Source organism: Neophocaena asiaeorientalis, unplaced genomic scaffold, assembly GCF_003031525.2.
Source record: "Neophocaena asiaeorientalis asiaeorientalis breed wild unplaced genomic scaffold, Neophocaena_asiaeorientalis_V1.1 scaffold45, whole genome shotgun sequence".
Lineage (NCBI taxonomy): Eukaryota > Metazoa > Chordata > Mammalia > Artiodactyla > Phocoenidae > Neophocaena > Neophocaena asiaeorientalis.
Window position 1 is genome coordinate 10,283,825 of NW_020174642.1, and position 22,395 is coordinate 10,306,219.

The 22,395-nt window shown below is 52.0% G+C and overlaps 1 protein-coding gene across 1 annotated transcript; it reads right to left on the minus strand.

The window, feature by feature from the left end:
- Nucleotides 1-721: 721 nt before the first annotated feature.
- Nucleotides 722-21,687, minus strand: TMPRSS3 (transmembrane serine protease 3). The gene is made up of 13 exons (XM_024758299.1): nt 21,608-21,687; nt 20,102-20,240; nt 15,093-15,203; nt 14,113-14,229; nt 13,593-13,716; nt 10,716-10,841; nt 9,444-9,487; nt 8,779-8,944; nt 7,860-8,029; nt 5,719-5,814; nt 4,473-4,615; nt 3,705-3,857; nt 722-812 (listed from the first exon to the last, which is right to left on the minus strand). Exons 1-13 carry the CDS (start codon nt 21,626-21,628, stop codon nt 795-797), a joined length of 1,428 nt encoding a protein of 475 aa, XP_024614067.1. The 5' UTR covers nt 21,629-21,687; the 3' UTR covers nt 722-794.
- Between the last annotated feature and the right edge of the window lie 708 nt (nt 21,688-22,395).

Genomic DNA, 22,395 nt, shown 5'->3' on the forward strand with positions numbered 1-22,395 from the left:
AGGGAAACCTCTGGCCTCTTAACGACTTGAGACTGTCTAGTCTGCCTCAGTACCGTTGTGTGAGGTTTAGATGGCTTTGACTTAGTACTTTCTTTTCTTACTCTGCTTCTGAGCATGGTGATGTAATAGCAGATAATTCTGATCTGCCGAGAAACCCGTTCTAACAGAAAATACAAAACCCACGATGGATATAGAAGAGATCAAATTAATTAAGCCTCTTGAATTAAGCTTATACGAGCAGTCAGGATTCATTCAGACAAGCTCGGAGGGATGAATGCACTAAGAAAGGGGACATCCTCTGGAAGCAAGAGACAATGATACATCAAGCACCAAAGGCTACAAAAAATACCAGAAATAAACCTCAAACTATGATCTTAAGTTCCCACATGTCAAAGGAGATCCTGGTAGAAAATTGGTTAGGTTCTGGTGCCCGGATAAAAAGGTGCAGACAGCTGCAGCTGCACTGACCACACTCCTGCAGGTCCAGGCTGCCGTGTCTTTGTTGAGGGGCTAAGGTGTGGATCGCTTTGCAGGGGAGGAAACCAGATGGACAAGAAAACTGTAGCACTTCGGAGGCATTCCTGCTTCTGTTCTTAGTGAAGATCAGAAAGGAGGTTCGGGGTCATTTTAGTCCAATGTCCCTCTGGCTTGTTAGAGGTGATAGAAGAAAATTGCTCTAGATGTAGAGGAACGAAAAGATGCTCCTTCTTTTGGCTCTGCTGTTACAATCCATGGAAGGACAGGGATGTCTCCGTCTTGGCCGGAACTCAAGGTGGTAACCTGCCTCTTTCTCTTCAAGTTTTCAGGTCCCTCTAGAAATGAAAACATAGGTATTATCTTTTTCAGCGCTTCAAGCCATCTCTCTAATATTAAGATGGAGTGAGCACCTGACTGCACCCTGAGTGGAGCGTCAGCTGTTCACGACTGATGGGGACAAAGTTGGCCTCTGTTCCATGCAGATCCCGGGTAAGTGTGAAATAGCTCCCCTTCCCTGTGTCACACCTCCAACCTGCCACACCCCCGCCGTCTCCGTCATCAACCTGCGACTATTCCATCGTTTCCAGCTCTTAGTATCAGTGTTCCTGTGTCTCTCTTTGAGTTGCAACAATTTCGTTTTAAGCGTCCAGCAGAGAGAGAAAACTACTGGATGAAAATGAAGGTGATGCAGCAAGCTTTCGCATCAGCTAAAAAATGGGGTGATTCCCCTCGAGGTGTGAGAGCTATTGGAAGGCCCTCACATCAAGGTTCAAAAGAAACAACTAAAAATGCAGGCCCGGGGCTTCCCTGGTGGCGCAGTGGTTGAGAGTCCGCCTGTCGATGCAGGGGACACGGGTTCGTGCCCCGGTCCGGGAAGATCCCCGGCGGCTGGGCCCGTGAGCCATGGCCGTTGAGCCTGCTCGTCCAGAGCCTGTGCTCCGCAGCGGGAGAGGCCACAACAGTGAGAGGCCCGCGTACCACAAAAAATAAATAAAAATGCAGGCCCGCTGGAAAACTCTCATGGGAGGGAAGCCTCTTCTGGGTCGTCCCAGAGACGTTTGAAGAGAGGCATGACTCACACAGGCCTTCAGATGCCAGAGGCTGCCGTGGCTGAGATGCTCTCCCAGGCCTCAGGGGAGCCATCCACCTACATCCAGAAGAACCTGCTTCTCGAGCTCTGGGAGGAAGAGGAGCCCTTTCTAAAATCCCCCCATGTCCTCAGAGTGTGCCCCGGAGACCCCTGCCTCAGAATTGCCAGGGCGTCCGATCAGACCCTCTGGACCTCCAACGCTAGCGAGCAGCCAGGAGGAGTGCTCTGCGGCCCCGCTTGGAGATCCATCACTGAGCTTTGCAGGGTGGGGGGCTGGGCTCACGGAGCTGGTTAGACTCACGCCCTGCCCTTATTAGCCTCGGCGGGGGGCTTATGTGGGTCCCCTCACCTCTAATATGGGAATGGTCCTAGGGCCCCACAGCCAGGGCGGTGCTCGGGGGAAATGGGCTGAGAGGTCAGGACCCCTCTGTCAGAACCTCCCAGACTGATTTTGGAACCTGGTCCTCCCCACCAGCTCAGGACTGGGCCGGACATCTTCAACCTACCCTTGCAGCAAGCCTGGTCACATGGACCCTCTGAGCCTGGGAGCAGCGTCGTGGAGCTGCACCTCCGAGGCTCCCTGGGCGAAATCAGAGGGTCCTCCACTCCCTACGCCCACGTGACACCCCCACCCCCCCGGCCCACATGACCCTCATCCCCTCTCAATCCTGCTCACGGGCTGTCTGCAGCCATGCAGCAAGGAGGCTGCTCTTTCAAATGTCTGTTTTCTGAGCGGGTGAGGGATTTGGGCTGAATTGGGGGCTGAAGAGCATTGCACAGCCCTCAGCGCTGGGCCAGGCGGTCAGCTAACAGCAAAATGAGCCCCAGCAGAAGTCCCCGGCAGGCCTATCTCCTAGCCTTGCCCTGCAATGGGCTGGCACGATATGCCTGCAGAGAACACACAGCTATACGACAGCAGGGCTGGAATGCCAGCCAGGCCCAGTCCTGGGGCCTCAGCCCTGCTCGTAGCTCCTGATTTAAGGCAAATATTCAAGGAGGAAGAAGTGGAAATTAACACCAAGGCACATGAGGAGTTTGGTCCTTCTTAGCCAAATGCTTTAAATTAAAAGGAGCATTTTAAAGGTCTTGATCTACCAGGACAGAAAGCAGATTACTGGTCACTGGAGGCTGGGGGACAGGGAACAGGGAGCGACTGCTTAATGAAGTCTTATTTCCAGAAAATGAAAATATTCTGAAACTAGGTAGAGACGGCAGCAGCCCAACATTGTGAATGGGCTAAATGCCCCCGGATTTTCACTTTAGAATGGTCAGTTTCACTCTGTGTAAATTTTGCCTCAAAAAAACCCAACGAAAACAACAACAAAATACACCAAAAAAAAAAACAAAGTTCTTTGAAATTGGTCCAAGGCCTGACGTGGGACTCAGAGCCGGTGATCAGGTCCGCAAACATCTGCTGCGCGCCCATGGGGTGGAAGGCCAGGCTGTCCAGGCTCTCGCTCCCTAGGTGGGTGTCTCCCCCTGTCTTCTAAGCCATTGCACTGGGGCCTGGAGTAGGCTGGGGCATTCCTTGTCCCTGGGCGTCCCATTCTTCCTCCCGCCATCACCAGGGCTCCCCCTGCCAGCCCTGGTCTTGCCAAGCCAGCCTCACTGACCCATCTCCCTCCTCCAGCACCACCCCCAACCGCCCACAGGGAGGCCCCCCCAAAGCACAGAACCGCCCAGACCCCTCCTGATTGGAGACTCTCCATGCCACCCTGGCTCCTGGCAAGGTCCAAACTCCCCAGTGGGCATTTGGGGCCTCCGGTCCAGACCATCCCCCACCTGTCTCCATACCCACACGTGCCCACCTGGCTGGTTCCCGTCCCCCAGGACTCTTCCTCGGCTGCCCCTCCTCCTTTCCCCAGTTGGTGGAAGCACGTTTCCTTCCCGTCCCAGCAACACTGGCCCTGTGTGTGCCCACCCGCCATGCCCACCCCGCCAGGGCCTTGTCTGTGGGATTAGCCCTGCTCGGTCTAACGCCCAGAAGCACAAAGTCACTGCTTGACAAATCGATAACTGATTGGTCACTTCCTGGCTCCGGACAGCAGGACTGGGGTCCCACGGAAGGGATGCCAGAGGTGGACTGACTGACGGGCGCCAGCATGAGATTCCAGGGCAGGGGCGGCGCTGCACCCACCTCCATCTGCTCGTGAATCCAGTCCAGGAAGGAGGTGATGCGGGTGTAGACTCCGGGCTTGTTCACCGCGGCACAGCCAATGCCGAAGCTTGTGGCTCCCACCAACTTCCACACCCTCCTCTCTTGACACACCAGGGGCCCCCCGCTGTCTCCCTAGATGACAAGGAAAGAGCAAAGGGCACACAACAGGCACTGCCACGGTGTGTCCCTTGTCCTGGTGGCAGGATCCCCCCCTTCACTCTATCACAAAATAAAGCACGAAGATGGCTCTGCGTTCACTCCCCAGTCCTTCTGGAACTGACTTGTACCCCTAATAGTGGGGTCCTTATCCTTTGGGGACGGTCCCCCTCCAGCCGTCTCCCTGCCAGATCTCGGTACCCTGAACCCATGAAGGTCAAGGCAGCTGGGGAAACAGAGGGATGCTCCAGAGGGAGGGTCTGCCTGGCCAGGGGCTTCGGCTGGACCAGGCAGTGTTGGAGTCTCGCCCACTGTAGCTTTGCAGACTGGATTCCCTGGTTCCCGCCTGCCCTCTGCCCCTTTGGTCCCTCTGCAAACTCCGAGACCCTTCCCACTGCCCAGCACCCAGGCAGAGGGGAGCGTTGGGTAAACACTGATATCCTGAGCAAACTTCTTCCCACGCCCTGTAAATTTGCTTTTCAGTCAGTCACAGGGACATGCTGGTGGTGGCCTCTCCCGCAGACTGGGTTGCCACAGCAGAGCCTCGCCTTGCTTGCAGCGTGGCCCCCAGGGGTCACCAGGGGCCCCTACCTGGCAGCTGTCCACACCGCCTTTCAGGTAGCCAGCACAGATCATGGAGGGGGAGATGATGCCACCGTACACGTCCCTGTGGTTGCAGATCTTGTTGGAGATCAGAGGCACAGCCGCATGGTTGAGGACCGGGGAGGCATCGCCTGGGTCAGAGCAGGGGGTGGTTCGTGTGGTGCGGGGGGCCCCCACCAGGAACTCAGGGGGCCTGCATGCGGGTGGGGAAGCCTGGAGGTGGATGGCCTTAGAGCTCTGCCCCCTGGGGAGTGGGCTGGGGGACCCCGCTGCTTCATGTCAGGGCCACTCACTTCCCTAAGGTCACCAATGTGGGAGGACGGGGGGCAAATGTAGCCAACAGGGCCCCCCCCACCCCCGCCCCGCCAGAGCCTGTCCTGGGCCAAGCACTTGACCTACACCAGTCTGTTTAGTTCCCAAAATAACCCAGATGACAGCAGGGAAACTAAGGCACGCGAAGATCCCACTCACAGCTTTGGGGTGGAACCTGGGGGTGGTCAGCAGAAACCTGTACTCCCAAAGGCATCCACATCCCAACCCCTGGAACCAGGGACCGTGTCACCTTCTAAAAGGGACTTTGCAGATGTGATAAGACCTTGAGATGGGGACACGATGCCGGGCTCTCTGGGTGGACCTTAAATGTAATCACAAGGGTCCTTCAAAGGGTCAGAGAAGGAGATGTGACGATAGGAGAAGCGGAGGTCAGTGAGGAGAGAGATTGGAAGATGCTGTGCTGCTGGCTTGAAGGTGGAGGTGAGGGCAGAAGCAAGAGATGCAGGGGACCTAGAGGCTGGAACACGTGGGAACAGATCCTCCCCCAGAGCCTCTGGGAGGATCACAGCCTTCCTGACACACTGATTTATGACTTCCGATCCCCGTAACTGTGAGGCAACACACGTGCATTGCTTTAGGCCAGTAAATTTGGGGCCATTTGTTACAGCAGCAACAAGAAACTAACACATCTGTGGTGGGTCAGCCTCGCCACCCACCCAAACAGATCGACACCCTCTAATTTCACCTGCTTATAAACTGTGACCTTCACGTATTACAGGCTCACCACAGGGCACACCCGCCTCCCATTCCTCTCATGTCTCAGTGGCCGGCTGGGGGTCTGCGCTACACCCCGACCGGGACACGTGGGTGGGGACATTACACTGGGAGCCTGGGGAGCAGGCCCACAGCCCTCTCGGTTCTAGGCACCCTGGACTCAGAATCTTGATTTCAGAACACTGACCTCCATCCTCTGTGGCCCCCCAGCCTGACGTCCAGCACATTTTCCCATCAGGAAAGTGCTCTTCGGAGTTGGGCAGACAGACTGGCTGGATCATCTCTGTTTGGAGAGGAAACAAGAGCTTTCAAGCCTGTGGCAGCTGTGGTCTGAGAAAACCGTCTTCTCAGTGCCTACCGCTCTGGCAGCTCAAGCCAGCTCCCAGAGAAAGGCCAGGTCCCTGGTCGTTTGGAAGCTATTTGCTCAGAGTAGGGACCCCTTGCCCACCAGAGCCCTGAAACTTTAAAACAACCCGAGACCGTGGCAACATGAGGGAGTCTAGACTAGGGGTCAGCATGTTTTCTATAAAAAGCCAAATAGGGCTTCCCTGGTGGCGCAGTGGTTGAGAGTCCGCCTGCCGATGCAGGGGACGCGGGTTCGTGCCCCGGTCCAGGAAGATCCCTCATGCCGTGGAGCGGCTGGGCCCGTGAGCCATGGCCGCTGAGCCTGCGCGTCCGGAGCCTGTGCTCCGCAACGGGAGAGGCCACAACAGTGAGAGGCCCGCGTACCGCAAAAAAGAAAAGAAAAGCCAAATACTTTATATTTTAGGCTTGGCAGGCCACGTGGTCTCTGTTTCAACCCTCACCTCTGCCACAGTAGCATGAAAGCAGCCACGGGCCGTGGTGAACAAATGGGCCAGGCTGTGGGCCGATAAAACTTTATTTACAAAAGTAGGCAAAGGGTCAGATTCAGCCCATGGGCCAAAGCCTGCCTGCTCTCGTTCTAGACCATGGGCACGCTGCTTTATGGCCCAACAGTGTGTGAATATTCCCATCCTTCCTGACATATCTGGAGGCGACGAGCCTGCCTGTCCACCTGGGCTGTGTCACGTAAGCCCTCCACCAAAGACTGTCACGGGGCCTTCGTGTGCCCGTATTCTGAGACACGCTAAGCTTTTGGGGTAGGACAATAATGGAAAGGTAGAGAAGGGGTAAGGGCACTCATTTTAATTTTTGTCAAAGTGCAAGTGCTGGCACCTCATTTTTGTATAACCAAGGGTCATTAATCATAATTAACAAACACACACCACCTTTACAATTTCTCTTTGTTTCTCTAGAAATATTTGTTTCCAAGTGTGATGCGTGGAGAATTCTGTGTGCTATGTGCTAAACACACTGTCGGTTCTGCCAGGTCCGACCTGCTGCTGGTCCTGAGCCAGGCTTCTGCTCCAACCAGGGGCCTTGTTTATTATACTCTGCTGCTCTCTGAGCTGCTCTAAGCCTTGGGAAGCAGAGGAGGGCTTTTACTTATTTAGGAGCAGGCTCATATGCTTTGTTGCATCTGTAACATCTTGGAAAGTTCTGTCCCGTGTGGCTTTTCTGGTGTTTTTGAAACCTCCGGGAGTCAGGACTTGACATTTCTGTGGAGAAACAGAGCCTCTGAACTCAGCAGCTGGTTGGGAGAGAACGTTTCTGAGTATTTCCAGGAGCTGGAGATTCCCAGTGTCTTCTGACTTGTAAAGAAAGGGCTGCAGGGAAGATCCCACCACAAGCAGCTGGCTGGCCTGGGAGGCCCTCTCCTTCTCAGCCAAGATTGAGACACCAGGCAGATGGGTGGGGACCTCACCACGATAAGCACGAAACAAGAAAAAGCTCTTTGTTCCCATGCGCCTGAGACCCCCTTCTACCACCCACAGGCACCGGGCGGTCTGGCCTGGGGAAGTCCCTTTAATCTCCAGGTGGTACCAGCAGAAAGGAAGTAGCACAAGTGAGGGCCCCAGCGGCCCCAGCCAAACCAAGTTGACCAAAGTAGAACCACACAGGCTCTGAAATCAAATAATCATCAGAACCACAGCCCACAAAAGCAGGCCAGGACCTGCATAGTGAACCTGAACAGGGTGACAGTCTGCTAAAATTGAAGATGTACGTCTCCTAACACGATGGCCCAGATGACCGGAATATGACTGAAAATTTCTCATCATACCGAGAGCCAGGAAAATCACAACTTTAAGACGAAGAGACAGTCAACTGAGGCCAGCGCGGGAATGAATCACATATTGGAATTATCTGGCGAGATTGTAAGGCAGCCTTCATCACCATGCTTCAACAAGCAATTCAAATTCTCTCGAAACAAAGGATAGCAACAAAATGACAGAGACCCAGACGTACCATTGAAAGTGACAGGCCCGGCCAGCTTCATGAGGGCGATGTCATTGCCCAACCTCTTTGGCTTGTACTTGCTGTGGTAGATGATTTTTTCCACCAGATGGGAGGGGGCTGGACTGTCCAGCAGGGAAACGAGGCCCACCTGGATGGTCCATGACTTGGGGAGGTAGAGACTAAAATGAGAAAGCCCCAAGCACGTTAACCCACGGACCCCTCAGGTGTCCCAAGAGCCGGTGCTAAGGAGATGCCAGCAGACGTCCCCCCCACCAAGCCCTGCAGAAGCACAGACCCACCCTGTGCATTTCCTAGACAGGCCTTGCTCTTTGCACCTCTGGGCATTTGAGAAGTGAGCTGAACCTTGCTCCCCGTGACAGTCCATCAGGGTCTATTCTCCATCAGAAACCGAAGTAGAGGGAGGTGGAAACAACGGGGACGATTGCCCCTGTGTTTGGAAGTATTTTCTGTGGTTTTCTTCCAAGCCAGCCCCCTGGAGAGAGACTCAAGGAGGGGTGGCTCTGGGGAGACCCCTGCCTACCCTGCACCCTCCCTCTCCCTCTCGGCCACAGCATGGTCCACTGTGATGAGCTACAGGGAGGCCTAGGGCCTTTAGGTTGCTGGGTTCCCTCCTGCGAGAGCTTCCTTCCTCTTCCTTCTCTCTTTTCTGTAAGAGCTGCGGGCCAGAGATCCTTAAAATGAGCCCAGGGTCACCAGTCTCACCCAGCTGATGGAGCTGGATCCACAGTGAAGAAGGAAGGTGTCCCGCCCCGTGGACATTACTTTGTGACCATCCGGTCTGTCTTCCTGCTTTCTGGACCTGCCCTGCTGTCGACCACCCAAATCAGCCCTGTCCCAACATGGCCCGGACTGGGATGGGGGTCTGCAGAAGATGAGGACCCCCCGCAAGGAGGTCAGGAGAACTCACTCATAAACACAGTGGGCAGCAGTGACGATCCACACGGGGGTGATGACGGACCCTCCGCACAAGTGGTAGCCCTGGAACTGCAGGCTGGCCTGCCAGGGCCACTGCGCCAGCAAGGACACGTTGCCACCCACGATGCGCGGGCTGGAGCCCATCCTCAGACCGCAGACTGCAGAAGGAGAGGGAGGGGCAGGGGCGGGAGCTTTGGTGGGAGCACAGGGTGAGGGATGGGGGCGGGGGCAGGTCACCTGTGGCGTGGGACAAGCAGGGTGCTGTAGGGGTGCCATGGGAAAAGCCCGTCAGGACACAGCGCCAGATACGGCGCCCCCTTGCCAGGAACATAGGGTGCCTGCCCAGGCTGGGGGCGGGCACTAAGCAGCCCGTGCACACTTTTCTGGCAGGAGGGGTGGGGAAGAGAAGGTGCCAGAGAGTCAGGCGATTGGTGCCACCACGGAAGGACAGGACATCGTGCGCCGTGGTCCTGTCTGCTCCTGAGAAGTCGCCCAGGGCTCTCTTCACCAACCTGGCAGATGGGGGTCACAGAGTTCCCACCTGGCCCCTGGGAGGAAGGGACTGCCAACAGAGCGGTCCAAGGAGCGGGGAGGGGGGACAGGAGCCTGTGAGCCAGGGCTTCCTTCCGTTTCTCTCTGCGTTTCTGTAACTCTCACCTGAGCACTTCAAGGTAACCACGTAACCCGAGGTGCATCCCTCCCTAAAGTGGAAAAAGAATGAGTTTAATGATAAATACCCGAGGCCTGTGAACACTTTTTTTTTTTTTTTACTTAAATCTTGGGGTAAAAGAAAAATAAACTTTACTCCCCTGCTCTTGAATACAGATTATAATTTTAGTCTATAAAAAAAAACCCCACGAGAGTGAGGTCACACAATTCATTCTAAAACACGTGACTACAGTGAGGTATGGTGTGTGTGACCGGGTGTTGAGTATTTCTAGGCTTTGTATAGCTAATGATAAGAAATGTATAATGAGCTATATTATATAAACATACACTGGTGTCATTTGCATGTCAGTTTTGGGGCTCTCCTGCCACAAAGTCCCTGCAGCCTGGGACACATGCATGTCAGAGGAGACCTCCCCCCACCTCCAGAGCTGAGATGTGATTGCCTGGGAAAGGACACACACTGTCCCTTGCGTGGGTGGGTGCTCATGTTACAATCCACCCTGGGATCCCTTTGTAGATCCCTTTGTAGGTTTCCTGCCTTTAGAGCCCCAGTCCTGTCACATGGTCATGCAAGAAAAAGCTAGTGTCACCAGACTGCGGTTTTAGGACCCAAGAGATGAGCTGTCCCTGCAGATTTCACGTGGGTTCAGGAGCGACTGTCAATTGTACAATAGGTTGACAGGCAGGTGTTTCCTGGAGCAGAGAACACACTCCTCTCGGGGTTTGGTCCAAGGAGTCAGGAAGAGCACACGGAACGTGGGTTCAGAAAGCCTGACGTACCTCTGTGCACCAGACAGGTGACCCCTGTAAGCTTCAGGTACCTGACTGTCATTTAAGGATACCTCGTTTTACCTCCCTTAGGACTTCTTTGGGGAAACATGTAATACAAATGGTGAACATTAAAGTATTTTGTAAATAAAGAAGGATACGTTTCTTTCTTAATTTCTTTCTTTCTAATATTTTTTCTCCTCCCTCCCTCCCTTCCTTTCCCCTAACACATCAGCAGCGCCCACTGTGTGCACGGTGCGATGCTGTATTTACGACACGCGCATCACGGGACCCCTTTACCATCCTTCCTCCCTCTGTCTGTTGGGCTGTATTTGCCTGGCTTGGGATTAAGTTCTTGTACCCCAGCCTGGTGCGTCCACCCTTCTAACCAAAGCGGCCAAACCTGCACCTTGCACTTGGAGAACACAACCTCATGTACAAGTCCAGCGGATGAGTGGACATAAGTGGACACGGCACCACCTGGCCGCTTACCTCACGTACACCGACTGGTGTAAAGTGGTCACTTTGTCATCTGGCAAGAGGTGATTGATGGAAACGAACTCCTCTCGGAACTGCTCCTCCAGTGAATCCACTCTGACGGTGTCCGAACTCACATAGCTGCAAGCACAATGGAAACACAGACCTGATGTGTGGAATTCACTCTGTAGCAGATCTACCTGGGCTCAAGTCACAAGGATACAGGTATCGTACTGGGAGGGGAGTCATTTTGCAGCCCCAAACCGTCAATGGCTTCCTTCTGCCAACTTAGCAAGGTATTCCAGACCTGGAAGAGTCTGGGGTGACCCTCTCCCCACAGCCCATCCACCCACCATGGGCTCCAGCCACATGCGAGGGAGGACCACTTCCTGACGTAGCTGGGGGGACGCTCCCTGATGCATTGAGCTGAACTGACCTTTGCTTGGCCTGAAGCGAGCCTCAGAGGGAACAGAACACAGAATTGGGTGGAGTGTTTTCAGGTGAGCACCGAAGTGGGGATGCTGAGCGCCCCAGGTACGATAGGCTGGGGGTGGGGGGGGATGAAAGACTTTCCCAGGCTGCCCAGAGCTGGCAGGGCTCCCGTTACAGAGAGATGAGCATGTAGACGGAGAGATTCGGGGGCACCAGGACAAGCCAGTGTTTAAAGGGTCAGGAAACAGGTCTGGAGAATGATGGAAAAGAGGGAATAATATTTTTCAAATCAGGCATCCAAAGAGTCATGAGATGGGAGGTCGTGGAATGAACAAAAGACAGAGTCGCTGGCTTGCTTCGCTCACGAACTCACCAGCTTATCAAGCATGATTTCATCAGGTGATTGTAAACGCTGGGGGATGGCGCGGGCAGCGTACGTGGTGTACAAAGTGCAGCCAGGTTTGAGTTTTGAGAAAAATGTAATCTAGGCAGCAGCAATGACCCTTCCAGCCTCCCCAGGTATTGCTCAACCCGCTGATACGTCAGGCACCAGATGAAAGAGCCGGATGTTACCGAGACGGAGATCCTGATACAGGTGGACTGGGCCACCAGTGGGGCGGTGAGGGTGATGCAAAGGGACCCCCAAAGGCTGCACCTGGAGCCCCATAAATTGTCAAAGTCTCAGTGGTAACAACAACCATGACCACAGACTCTTATAGGGCGTCCCTGCGGTCCAGGCTGGCTTCAAAGCCCCAAGATCACTTGACCCTCACAGCGACCCTTTAAAGCTGGTATTATTATTCACCTTATTTTTGAGGCCTCAGTCATGTGACGGGGCTGCACGTGTGCTGGGATCTGGACCCAGGCAATCTGAGTCGCCAGTCTATCTTTTATTCTTTATCACAGACCTCTGACACAGGACGCTGTAGAGCAGAGGGGATCAAAGGAGGGCTTTCAAGAGAGAAATAGGAAGAATAAACAAGAAAGGATACAGAAGCAAATCTCAGAACTGAAGAAACAGGGAAGAACAGAGCAAGTTTAGAGGGAAGAAAATGGACAAGGTTGAGGGGACAGACTGGAAAATTGCATACTCCAGACTTGCCCTGAGATGGAACGAGGAAGGAGCCTCTCCACAGACGGCTGGGGTGCAGAGATGCCTGAGCACTGCCGGGAAGGGTTGGGAGAAGGAGAGAGGGGCTGCTGGGTCCCTCTGCAAGACAGAGGGGAGGCCAGGGATTCAGGGCAGGGAGATGGTCCAGGCGGGAGAAGCAGGGGAGGCAGACGGGAAGAAGAAGGGACGCCCCCTAGTGAGTCCAAGGAACGACCTCCTATGGAGCAGCAATGCCCAAGGGAAGCTTTCAGCTGTGAGCCGTGGTGGCGGGGTTTGTGTGTGCGTCTGTGTAATTGGCGTGTGTGTGTGACGTGTGCGCGTGGTGTGTGTGGCGTGTGTGTGTTTGTGGTGTGTGTGATGTGGGCTGTGTGTGTGTGGTATGTAAACTTCCTCCTTGCCTATGAGGGGTCAAGTCTACATAATTCCTGAAGGCAATTGTGTGGGTGCTTTTGCTGCTGTCGTTGGGCTTGAAGTGCAGCTGATTTCTGAATCCAGGTTGTCACGGGTGAGAAAGAGGCACATCTCAGGGACACGGGCTGGAGGGCGGGTTTCACTGGCTTTGGAGAAAAGAGTTGAGAATATGATGCATCAGATTTGCAAGTCAGGGCTCCCTGCTCAGAGCGTGGAGGTTTTAACGCCCGTTTCCTTGGGCGCAAACAGGGATGCCCACTTCCTGAGGAGAGTGTGGGTACTCAGAGCCTGCTGGTTTTGAACTCCAAGAATCCGACACAAAGAGGAGCAGAAGCGCAGTCCTGGGCACCCGAGGAAGACAGCAGCTACCAGGGGCCCGAAGGAGGGGCCAGGGGAGGGACGGGGCCGCATCAGGGCCAAAGTGTGTCTCCCCAGTGCAAAAAGTCACATAAGGAACGCAGAACGTTGAAACGTGGAGATTCCGCTGCAATAGTTCTTTCTTCTACCTGTTTCTTTCTTCCACCTGTTGCTAATCAACTGTTTCGAATAACTGGACATTCACTAAATTCCTGACTTTTCGAACTTGGCTCTCTGGGGCTCCTTGGGAAGTGGGACCAAGCTGGGTGGTGTCGGGAAGCTGCCCAAGAGCTGTGGCCTGAGGAACTGGGGGCTCAGTCCTCAGCTCTGAAGCTCTCTATTGAATGTTTGCATCTAGGGTCCTGGCCTGAGATGCCCCCAAACACGCTAGGTCCCATGTGACCTTGAGCAAGTCACTTAGCACGTTGGGACCTTGGTTTGCGCACCTGTGATGTCAGGCATCGCGGGGTTGCCATGGGGGTGTCCAGGTGCCTTGTGTGTGCTCAGCTAAACGGCAGCTGTCTGCCCTCATCGTGATCACTGCTCATGTCCTGCCCACTGCTGGACACTCTCTGAATTACCTTGGAAACCCCAGCTGGGCACAGGCGACAGTAGCGTGGTGACTCTTCCAGTCCTCAGAGCACATGGTCCTCCAGGTGGCAGCCGTGAACACCTGGAGTGCGGCGTTCTGACCGCTCACGCGGACTGACCAACGCACAGGAAGACAGGTCGTTAGTGGCCTGAGGAGCCCTGAGACCCGGCAGAATTTCTCTGCAGCCAGCCTAGACCCTCCCGTGCTGAGTCTGACCTGCCCCTGGTCAGTGCCCCACCCACGCAGGGCGGCCACAGTTCTTATCGTCTGGACCCCTGAGTTCTCTTGGAGCTCTCTTCTGCTTGCTTACAGAGTCTCCCCAACCCAATTTTAGCTCCATGTAAGGACCCTCCCTTAATACCCAGCCCAGGGTCTCCTGGGCTGAATGCCAGTTGGATCCCATGACTTAACAAAGGCATCGCCTTGGACCCATTTCTCAGATGGGGAAGGTCAGGGTCGGATTGTACTGACGTCCTCCTGCTTCTGCTTCTGAAAAGGCATGACCTTACCACATCGGTACTCATCTTCCCCATCTTTGCAGTCTGACACTCCGTCGCATCTAGCCGTCAGCTCAATGCACTTAAAAGACGACCGACACCTGTACTTCCCGGAGCAGTCAAAGTGGACTGAGGAAAGGAGGGAGGGGGTCGGGGAAGGGCTGCTTCAGTGCACAGCACTGACAACCGTGCACCTGCCACACGGCCTTGCGCTTGCCCAAGCATCATGAAAGCTGCGTTGAAACGGCACCACTGCCAGCAGCCTGTTTCCCTCAGCCCAGTTTCTGTTCCAGATTCCAGCGGGCGGGGCAGCTGCACCCCACCGTGTCTCCCTAAGTGACCTCAAGCCACAACTCAAGATGAATTTAGACTCCGGTGGCTCAAGGTCCAGAGAGAAAGTGCGTGGCTGTGGCCGACTGGCTAAGCCGGCTGAGCAAGGAGCCTTGAGAGAGGACCCCTGGCCCCCAATCTACCTCCTGTCTTCTCTGACCCTGGGCGAGAAGTGAGGGAACTGTGGACCCCAAAGCCGAGCACGTGGAGAGTTAAACTGATCTGAGATCCGCCTATTTGAAGAGTAAATGCAAAATTGTTCCCTATCAGGGACCATTCAAATGACTCTCTTTCTCAAAAGCCACTTGCACCTTATTTGAAACCCAGCTTGGCCTGGCATGAATGGCCTCCTTGTCTCCTCCACCCGCTCCCACCCCCTCCTGCCTGTGGGTTCAGTTTCATCAGCTGCCTCTGGCCACTTTTAACTGGGCAGAGGCTCCTCGGTGACGAAACCTCCACCACAGCCAAAGGCCCCCGCTGGGGCCCTGGTCGGCTTCACGATCCTGCCGGCAAATAAAGCTCAAATCAGCAAACCCAGAGGGTGTTTGCCTTAGTAATTAGGGCTGTGTGGCGGGCCCGGGTTGGTGTGAGGGGGGAGCCCGTGAAAGTCTAAACGCCTGAACAGGTATTTGAGAACCTACTAAATAATGGATCGTACTCACTGCCCAGACCAATGGCCAGCGCTAATATCAATGCAATTATCCCGATGACAATGATGGGAAAGAACTTCAGTGGCAGCAGAGACAGGATCTGGGCAGCCACCGCGTCGGAATCTAGAAACCAAAAAGCGGGGAGAGCAAAAGGCCACGGAACAGCGAATCTGAATGAAATAAAACAAAATTTAGCTATTCATCCCCCCTGCCCTCAGCGCAGAGAATGTTCCAGCCCAAAGGGAGTTGACTTAGAGAAATGGCCGCCTACCCGGGGGCACGTTCTCTAAAAGTTGAGCCCAAGCTCCCCAATACCAGCCCAGCTCCATCCGTCCTCGGTTAGGGGATGGTGTGATGGATTGAATTGTGTCCCCCAAGAGACAGGTTTATGTTCAAACCCTCAGAACTCAGAATATCATCTTATTTGGAAATAGAGTCTTTACAGAGGTGATCAAGTTAAATCAAGGTCATTAATGTGGGCCTTAATCTAAAATGACTGGTGTCCTTATAAACAGGGGAAATTCAGACACAGAGACAGACACACACAGAGGGAAGATGATGTGAAGAGACACGGGCAGAAGGCCATGTGAAGAGGAAGACAGAGATGGGGGTGATACATCTATAAGCCAAGGAACCCATGATTTATCAGCAAACCCCAACATCTAAGGTGAGGCAAGGAAGGCTTTCCCCTGCAGGTGTCAGAGGGAGCAAGTCCTTGTGGTCACCTTAGTTTCAGACTTCTAGCCTCCAGAGAAAATAGATTCCTGCTGTTTTAGGCCACCGAGTTTGTGATGTCTTGGTGGCCCTAGGAAACTAATACGGAGGGGAGGTAGAACCCCAACTCCCAAGGATGTTTTCCTACAGAGGAAGGCAACATGTAAAACCCAAACAGGGTGCTTTCAGGAGAGAGAGAACTGGGATCTCTGAAAGGGTCACCAGGTGATGTGCGGGTCATTCTCCACCAGTCCTGAGCATAGACACCGAGGGCCTTCATTCCAGACCATCTCTTGGAGGATGCTGGCAGAGCAAACAGCCTTAGAAGACAGAGATGGTGTCCTTCTCCAGAGCAAGGGACAGGTTACTATTTACTGTCTGGCTTAATAAATACCACCTCTTCCTTTGGGACAAAGCTTGTGCAGGTCTGTTTGAAGCCCATTATAAAAGATGTGGATTCCCTCAGCTCAGGGCTCCTCAGCTGTGATGCAGACCCGCTGCATGTACAGCGTGCACCTGGGCCGCTCCACATTGCTGCTGAGGGACTTGGCAGGCAAGCGTGACCTACTCAAACAGGACGTTCGTGCCACCTGTGCTGTGTGTACACGTGTCCGACCGAAGGGCTGTGTCTTCTGCCAGCATCCGTGGGACTGGGGCAGGCTGACTTGTTAGCTTGCAAGTAGGGTAAAGCCCCAGACCCTTCCCAGTTCTTGCCTATAGAACAAGGCTGATTTGGTAGAAAAGAAGATGTGAAGAGCTTAAGATACCCAAAAGTGCAAGCCTCTCTGGACGACAGGAGGATTTCCACTGCAACGTTTACTCTCAGGAGAACAGGCCATTTCATGCAAATTATCTCATCAATCCTGAAAATACATCTATGCTGAAGTTGTCCTCTCTTATAATTAGGAAGGTTAGAACGTAGGGAGGGGAGGAAGCTTTCCAGGCCTCACATGACGACACAGGACGGAGACTGCCTTGGCCTCTGTTCTCCTGCTCTTGGAGATGTTGGGCTGAGAGTCTCCCGTGGAAGAGCCAAAAAGAGGCTCCCTGTCTGTCTTTGGAAACCCACAACTTCATCCTCTGGCTATAAAGACTGCGATTATAAAATGGTCAGTACCCTTCCCGGTTGCCCAAAACAGAAGTGAATTAGAAAACAAAAATGGAAAAAAGAAAGTGATGAAATGGGAGAAAAGAGTAAACAAGGAAAAAGCAGGAGCAGAAAAGGAAGAATGGGGGGATAGGAGATGCACATCAGACTCTGTGCCGTGAGTGTGGAGCGGGGAGGAGGGACCACCCGCACGGTCCTTGTTTAGCCTTGGATGCAGGAGCGGGCGGCTTGTTCCAGGCTGTACTCTCAACACCTAAAACGGCACTAGCCATTCCACGGTCCTCAGTAAATGTTAGTAGATTGAAGGAATGGATGGTTGGTTTGGGGATGGTTTCGGGATAATGAACGTGGTTTTATCTCAAGGCCAGAGACCAGTTCCTTTCAGGATAACCCATTTAGAGTCAGCAAAGCAGACCCCTCCTCTCCACCTCCCCCGCCTCCGGAAGCCTGCCCCAATCAGTCACTCTCCCTACTGAGATGCCGGCTCTCCAGTCACACTTTAAAACTCAGCAGGAACCCCAGAATGACTTCTCATCATTCTAGCTGTTCAGTATCTAAGAGTGAGGTTTAGGAAGTGAGCCCCAGTTGTAGATCCAAAGAGTGTCCTGCAGTTACAGCCCCTCCTGCAATTACAGCGCCTTTGTATCAGCTCACATTTGCCACTTTACGGCTCCTCGGCCGCGTGCCCTATGGTCCCACTGTGGTCCCCCTCCTCCTTGCCCTGTCTTTGAGGTCATGCTTGGAATAAAAAGCAAAAGGTATAGCATCTCTTCAAAGGAGGAATGCAGATGATAAACAAGCACACACACAAAAAACCTTCAACCCCTCTGGAAACGAAAGAAACACCACAAATTAGACATAATTACATATCACCTTTGCAATGTATTATTATTATTATTACTACTATTACTACTATTTCCACTGCAGTCCAAAGTGAAAGGAAATGGATCTCCACTTAACAGCCCATAAGAGTATAAACTGTGTAAACTTTTTGACAGTCAAATTGGAAATATGTACCAAAAAGCTAAAAAATGGATAGAATTTTTGACCTATTAATTCCACTTCTAGGAAGTTATCCTAAAAAGTCATCACAGATGTACACAAATCTCTATGTAAAGGACACTTAAAGGAGCGACCTTGATAATATTGACGCATCACGGACATATGGAAACAGCCTAAGTGACCAACGAAAGGGAGGTGGTGAAATTACAAATGGTACAGAAATATCTAAAATGAGAGAGGAGAGGGGTCGGCAACGTTTTTCTGTGAAGGACCCGATCATAAGTGTTTTAAACTTTATGGGCCATAAGTGGTCCCTGTCACAGCTTCTCAACTCTGCAGCTATGGCCTGAAAGCAGACAGACAAAATGTGAATAAATGGATATGTCTGTGTGCCAATAAAACTTTATTTAGAAAAACAGACAGCGGGCCAGATTCGGCCCAGGGGCCATAGTTTGCCAAGCCTTAAAGGCTATTTAATTAGTTAATGTCATGGAAAGATGAACATAATATTTTTAAGTTAAAAAAAATAAGCTTCAAAATCATACAAATAGTACAGGCGGACCTCGTTCTATCGCGCTTTGCCGGTATTGCCGTTTTCATAAATTGAAGTTTTGTAGCAACACCGTGTAGTCAGGTAAAGGCTAGCATTTTTTAGCGATGAAGTTAATTGTTTAACTAAGTTAAAACGTAACTTTTTAATTAGGGTATGTACATTGTTTGGGGGCATAAGGCTATTGCATGCTGAGTAGACTATGCTATCTAATAAACTTGACTTTCATACGTACGGGGAAACTAAAAAATTAGGTGACTCATTTTATTGCAATATTTGCTTATTGCAGCGGTCTGGAACCAAACCCAAAATATCTCTGGGGTCTACCTTCATACTTCACTTCCAAAGAGAAATGCAGATATGTTGATAGGAAAAAGGCAAGAAATAAATTATAAAGTGCTAATAGGTTTACCTCTGAGTAAGAGTAAAATTGTGGCTTATCTTAAAAAAACTTTGATTAACTGTATTTCCTAAATTTCCCTCATAAACAATGCATTGGTTTATTTAAAAAGAAAAGTTTAAAAAAGTTTTTATTCCTTCCCATGACTGGGAATTAGTCATGAAGAAATGATCAAAACTTAGCAGAAAAGAATATGTATAGTGCTATTCATGTTATGATTTATATTATAAAATATTAGAAACAATTATATGTCAAATGATGACCCAAATGGCTATGTAAATTACACACCGACCTGATCCTATAAAAAGGGCATTTAGAAAACCAAAAAGCACATGGAAAAACGCCTGTCTGCACCTGCACTGCCTGTGAGTGTATACTTATGGTCAAGGACGTGGAGAGAATAAAGAAAATGTAAAAACTAGCTAAGTTTGGGTGGTTAGGTAACTGCAGGATGTTTTTTCTTCATTTCCACTGATGCTAATTTTTGAAAAGCATTTGTAAATTGTGTATATTTTCCCTTACTTGAAACCTCTTCTCCCGCCTCCCATCGGTCCACATCAGCTGTCCAGGTGGTTTAAAAGGAATCGTTAGTGCGGCCCCCATGCCATGCTTTCTGGAACCCTAGCCAGGGGCCCCAGATGTCCCTCTGCCCAGCCCCTGGGCTCAGTCTTCCTGACTGCAGCCAGGACCAGGGAGCCACAGCTTCCTGTGACAAGTCCTGATAGGGTCTTTGCCAAAAAGATCCTATCCAGGCATGAAGGAGTCTGCCATTTCTCCAAGCATTTATGACCCATTTCCAAAACCAACTTTCCTTCCTTCAGTTGCTAGGAGCAACTCCGTCACCTGCTGTTGAATTTTAATCTAGGTATCTGATACCGTTAGGGCAACCGGCTTATTTCAAGTTTTCTGGAAGGGCTGGTGACCACTGATTGTCAGGAATTCCTGGAGGGCTCAGAGATTTCCCGGCCAGGATCTGACCCCTAACTCCCAGGGGCAGTTGGAGCCTCGATTTCAGAAAACCTCCATCCAGAGAATACCAACACCTATCTCCAGGGAGTTGGCAAGAGGCTAAACAAAGTGACGGCCCCCCTAATGCCCCTTCTCTCCAGGATTCTGCAAACACGAGGAAGCGGCCTGTGGGTGTGAGGGCTCCTGGGGAGAGATTTCTCCAGGGGAACACTCAGCCACATCCATCATCTATATGGGGGAGGGGAAGCGGGGCAGAAATGAGACCTGGTGCCACCTACCTGGTGTAACAGGACTTATTTTCAAATCATCAAGGCCGAAAAGCGATCTGAAGGAGAAGGGGGCTTCGGCAGCAGGTGGGTCATTTTCCCCCATGGTGACTATTTCAGGACCTCGGAGACCAGGCTCTACCTCCACCTCCTTCGCAGGAAAGAATAGAGAGCGTTTGCGTCCCTGTTTATAGTTTTAACATCAAACGAATCTTTGTCGTGCGAAATCTTTGAAATCTGACAATCCACATAAAGAGCTTTCAGTGCCGATAAATCAAAACTATTTGTCCAGGGAGAACGCATTTTTTTTTTCTGAGCCACAGCAGATAACACAGAAACGTCTAGAGTGAGCGAAACTACGAATGTAATTCTCCCAAACGTATGACTTTCCCATTATTTGTTCAACCAATCTTCAAATCAATTGAATAGTATGTCTCTAGAGATGTGCCCTTTTACCATTTAGAAGTTAGTTACCATTACTTTTCAGAAGATAAATTACTTTCAAACCCTTTCCTTCTCTCTTTTGTCCCACTTAAACTTGACCCTTTGCCCGTGCAGGTGATACACCTACCATACTATAAGAAGTCTGGATACTCACATCATGTCCGTGCCCCCAAAATGCAGATAGCACCAAGGAAGGGACGCTCACCCACAGTATTCGGAGCTTCCCGTAAACACAACCTTTTCCTGGCTCGCACAGGCTTGACCTAATTAAGGATGAAAGTATCCTCGCCCTCTGGGTGCCCAGTCCCCCCCCCTTTACCTCGCAAAGGGAGGAGTGGCTGGGGACTGCGGGCTCGCCCAAAAGCTACACGGGGGATCTGTTTCCTCCAAGAGAATTCCACCTATCGTGATGCCGGACAGGTCAGAAGCCTTTGGAAGTCATTTCCAATAACTCAAAAGAGGGGCAGAGGGAGCAAAGAAACAGTCCAAATGTTCCCGACTAAATTCCAAATCACTCTCCGAGGAATCAGGCGAGAGCACCCCAGGAAGTTGCTTCTGCAACGTGCTAAAACCTAGACTTTCCAACAGCCATATAAACATGGATACTTAGGTCACCCATCGTTATTTTCTCTCCATTTACTTGTAATGTTTGAAATTCAAAAGGGAACTATTAAGCCACTTCAAACAAACTCTGTCTTCATGCCTGTTTCACGTGGTCCTGGGGAAATCTAAGCAAGAGTTATGCGCTAAAAATGTTTATTTCGTTTCCATCGCGAGAGTAGCTTCGAAGAGTAGCTTAGGAAACTAATAATCCACATTCAGCCTTTTTTACCTTGATTCTTGCTCGTAACTGCAGCTTACTGTCAGCCTGTGGCAAATTCCACAGCCTGGCTTTAGAACAAGAGTGAGAATCAACGGCAAAATGCTTCCTGAAACGGTGAACCTAGGTAAGGGAGTCCCTTCCCAGCAGGTCATGGTGGGGAGGTTTCACATCCAGAAATGTTGAGAAGTCACCTTTTAGAAGCGGCTTCCCTCCCCTGCGCCTGCCCCATCCCCACCCCCCACTTCACTCACCATTTCTGGAGCCGCCATCATTAAAAGCAGAAATAATTTCCTTTCTCATTATAAAAGCAAGCGTGATGGTAAGCAGGCTGCCAACAGGAGAGTCCAACCGGGAAATATTTCCACCGAGGCGCTCAGCCTTGTCGACTCAATCATCACGCAAATGGCTTGATCACGGGCCCCTGGGTAACCCTACCTGGCAGTGACTATCAAGTAGCCACTGGTGGTTGACTGCAGAGACCAGAGAGGGGAAAATGTGGCTTGCCTTTAATTAGTTAAGTAAGGTAAGCAAACCTTTTCAGAGACTTCTCATAAGAGAGGCTTTGGGACACAGGCACTCCTTTTATTTAAAAGAACAGGCAGGTCCTGCCCACTGCTGAGCAAGGTCACCCAGCAGGGCAGGGAAACTCTTTGGTGGGGCTTTCGAGCCCCCTGTGCGCCCGAGCTCAGGTTTAGACTTGCAGCGCTCTGCAGACAAAAGACAGGGGACCCGCAGCCAGCACTCTACAGAGACACCCTGCCCGCTCCACTCTGTAGAGTCCTCTGCGTCCCAAGAGGCTTCTGCACACAATACGGCTTAAAGATGTGTTATCAGGAAAGCACAGAGCCCTGCTGCTGTGGGCAGGGGACTAGGAAGCCCTTTGGAAGGCCAGGGTGAACGTGAGCTAGATGGGAGTCGTGCATTCACTGATTCAGCAAACACTGATGGGCCGTCTGCCATGAGCCAGCCATCTAGACTCAGAGCAGGTGGCAGAGGGGACAAAGCGCTCACCTGTGGTCTCAGGTGATGACAAACAGTA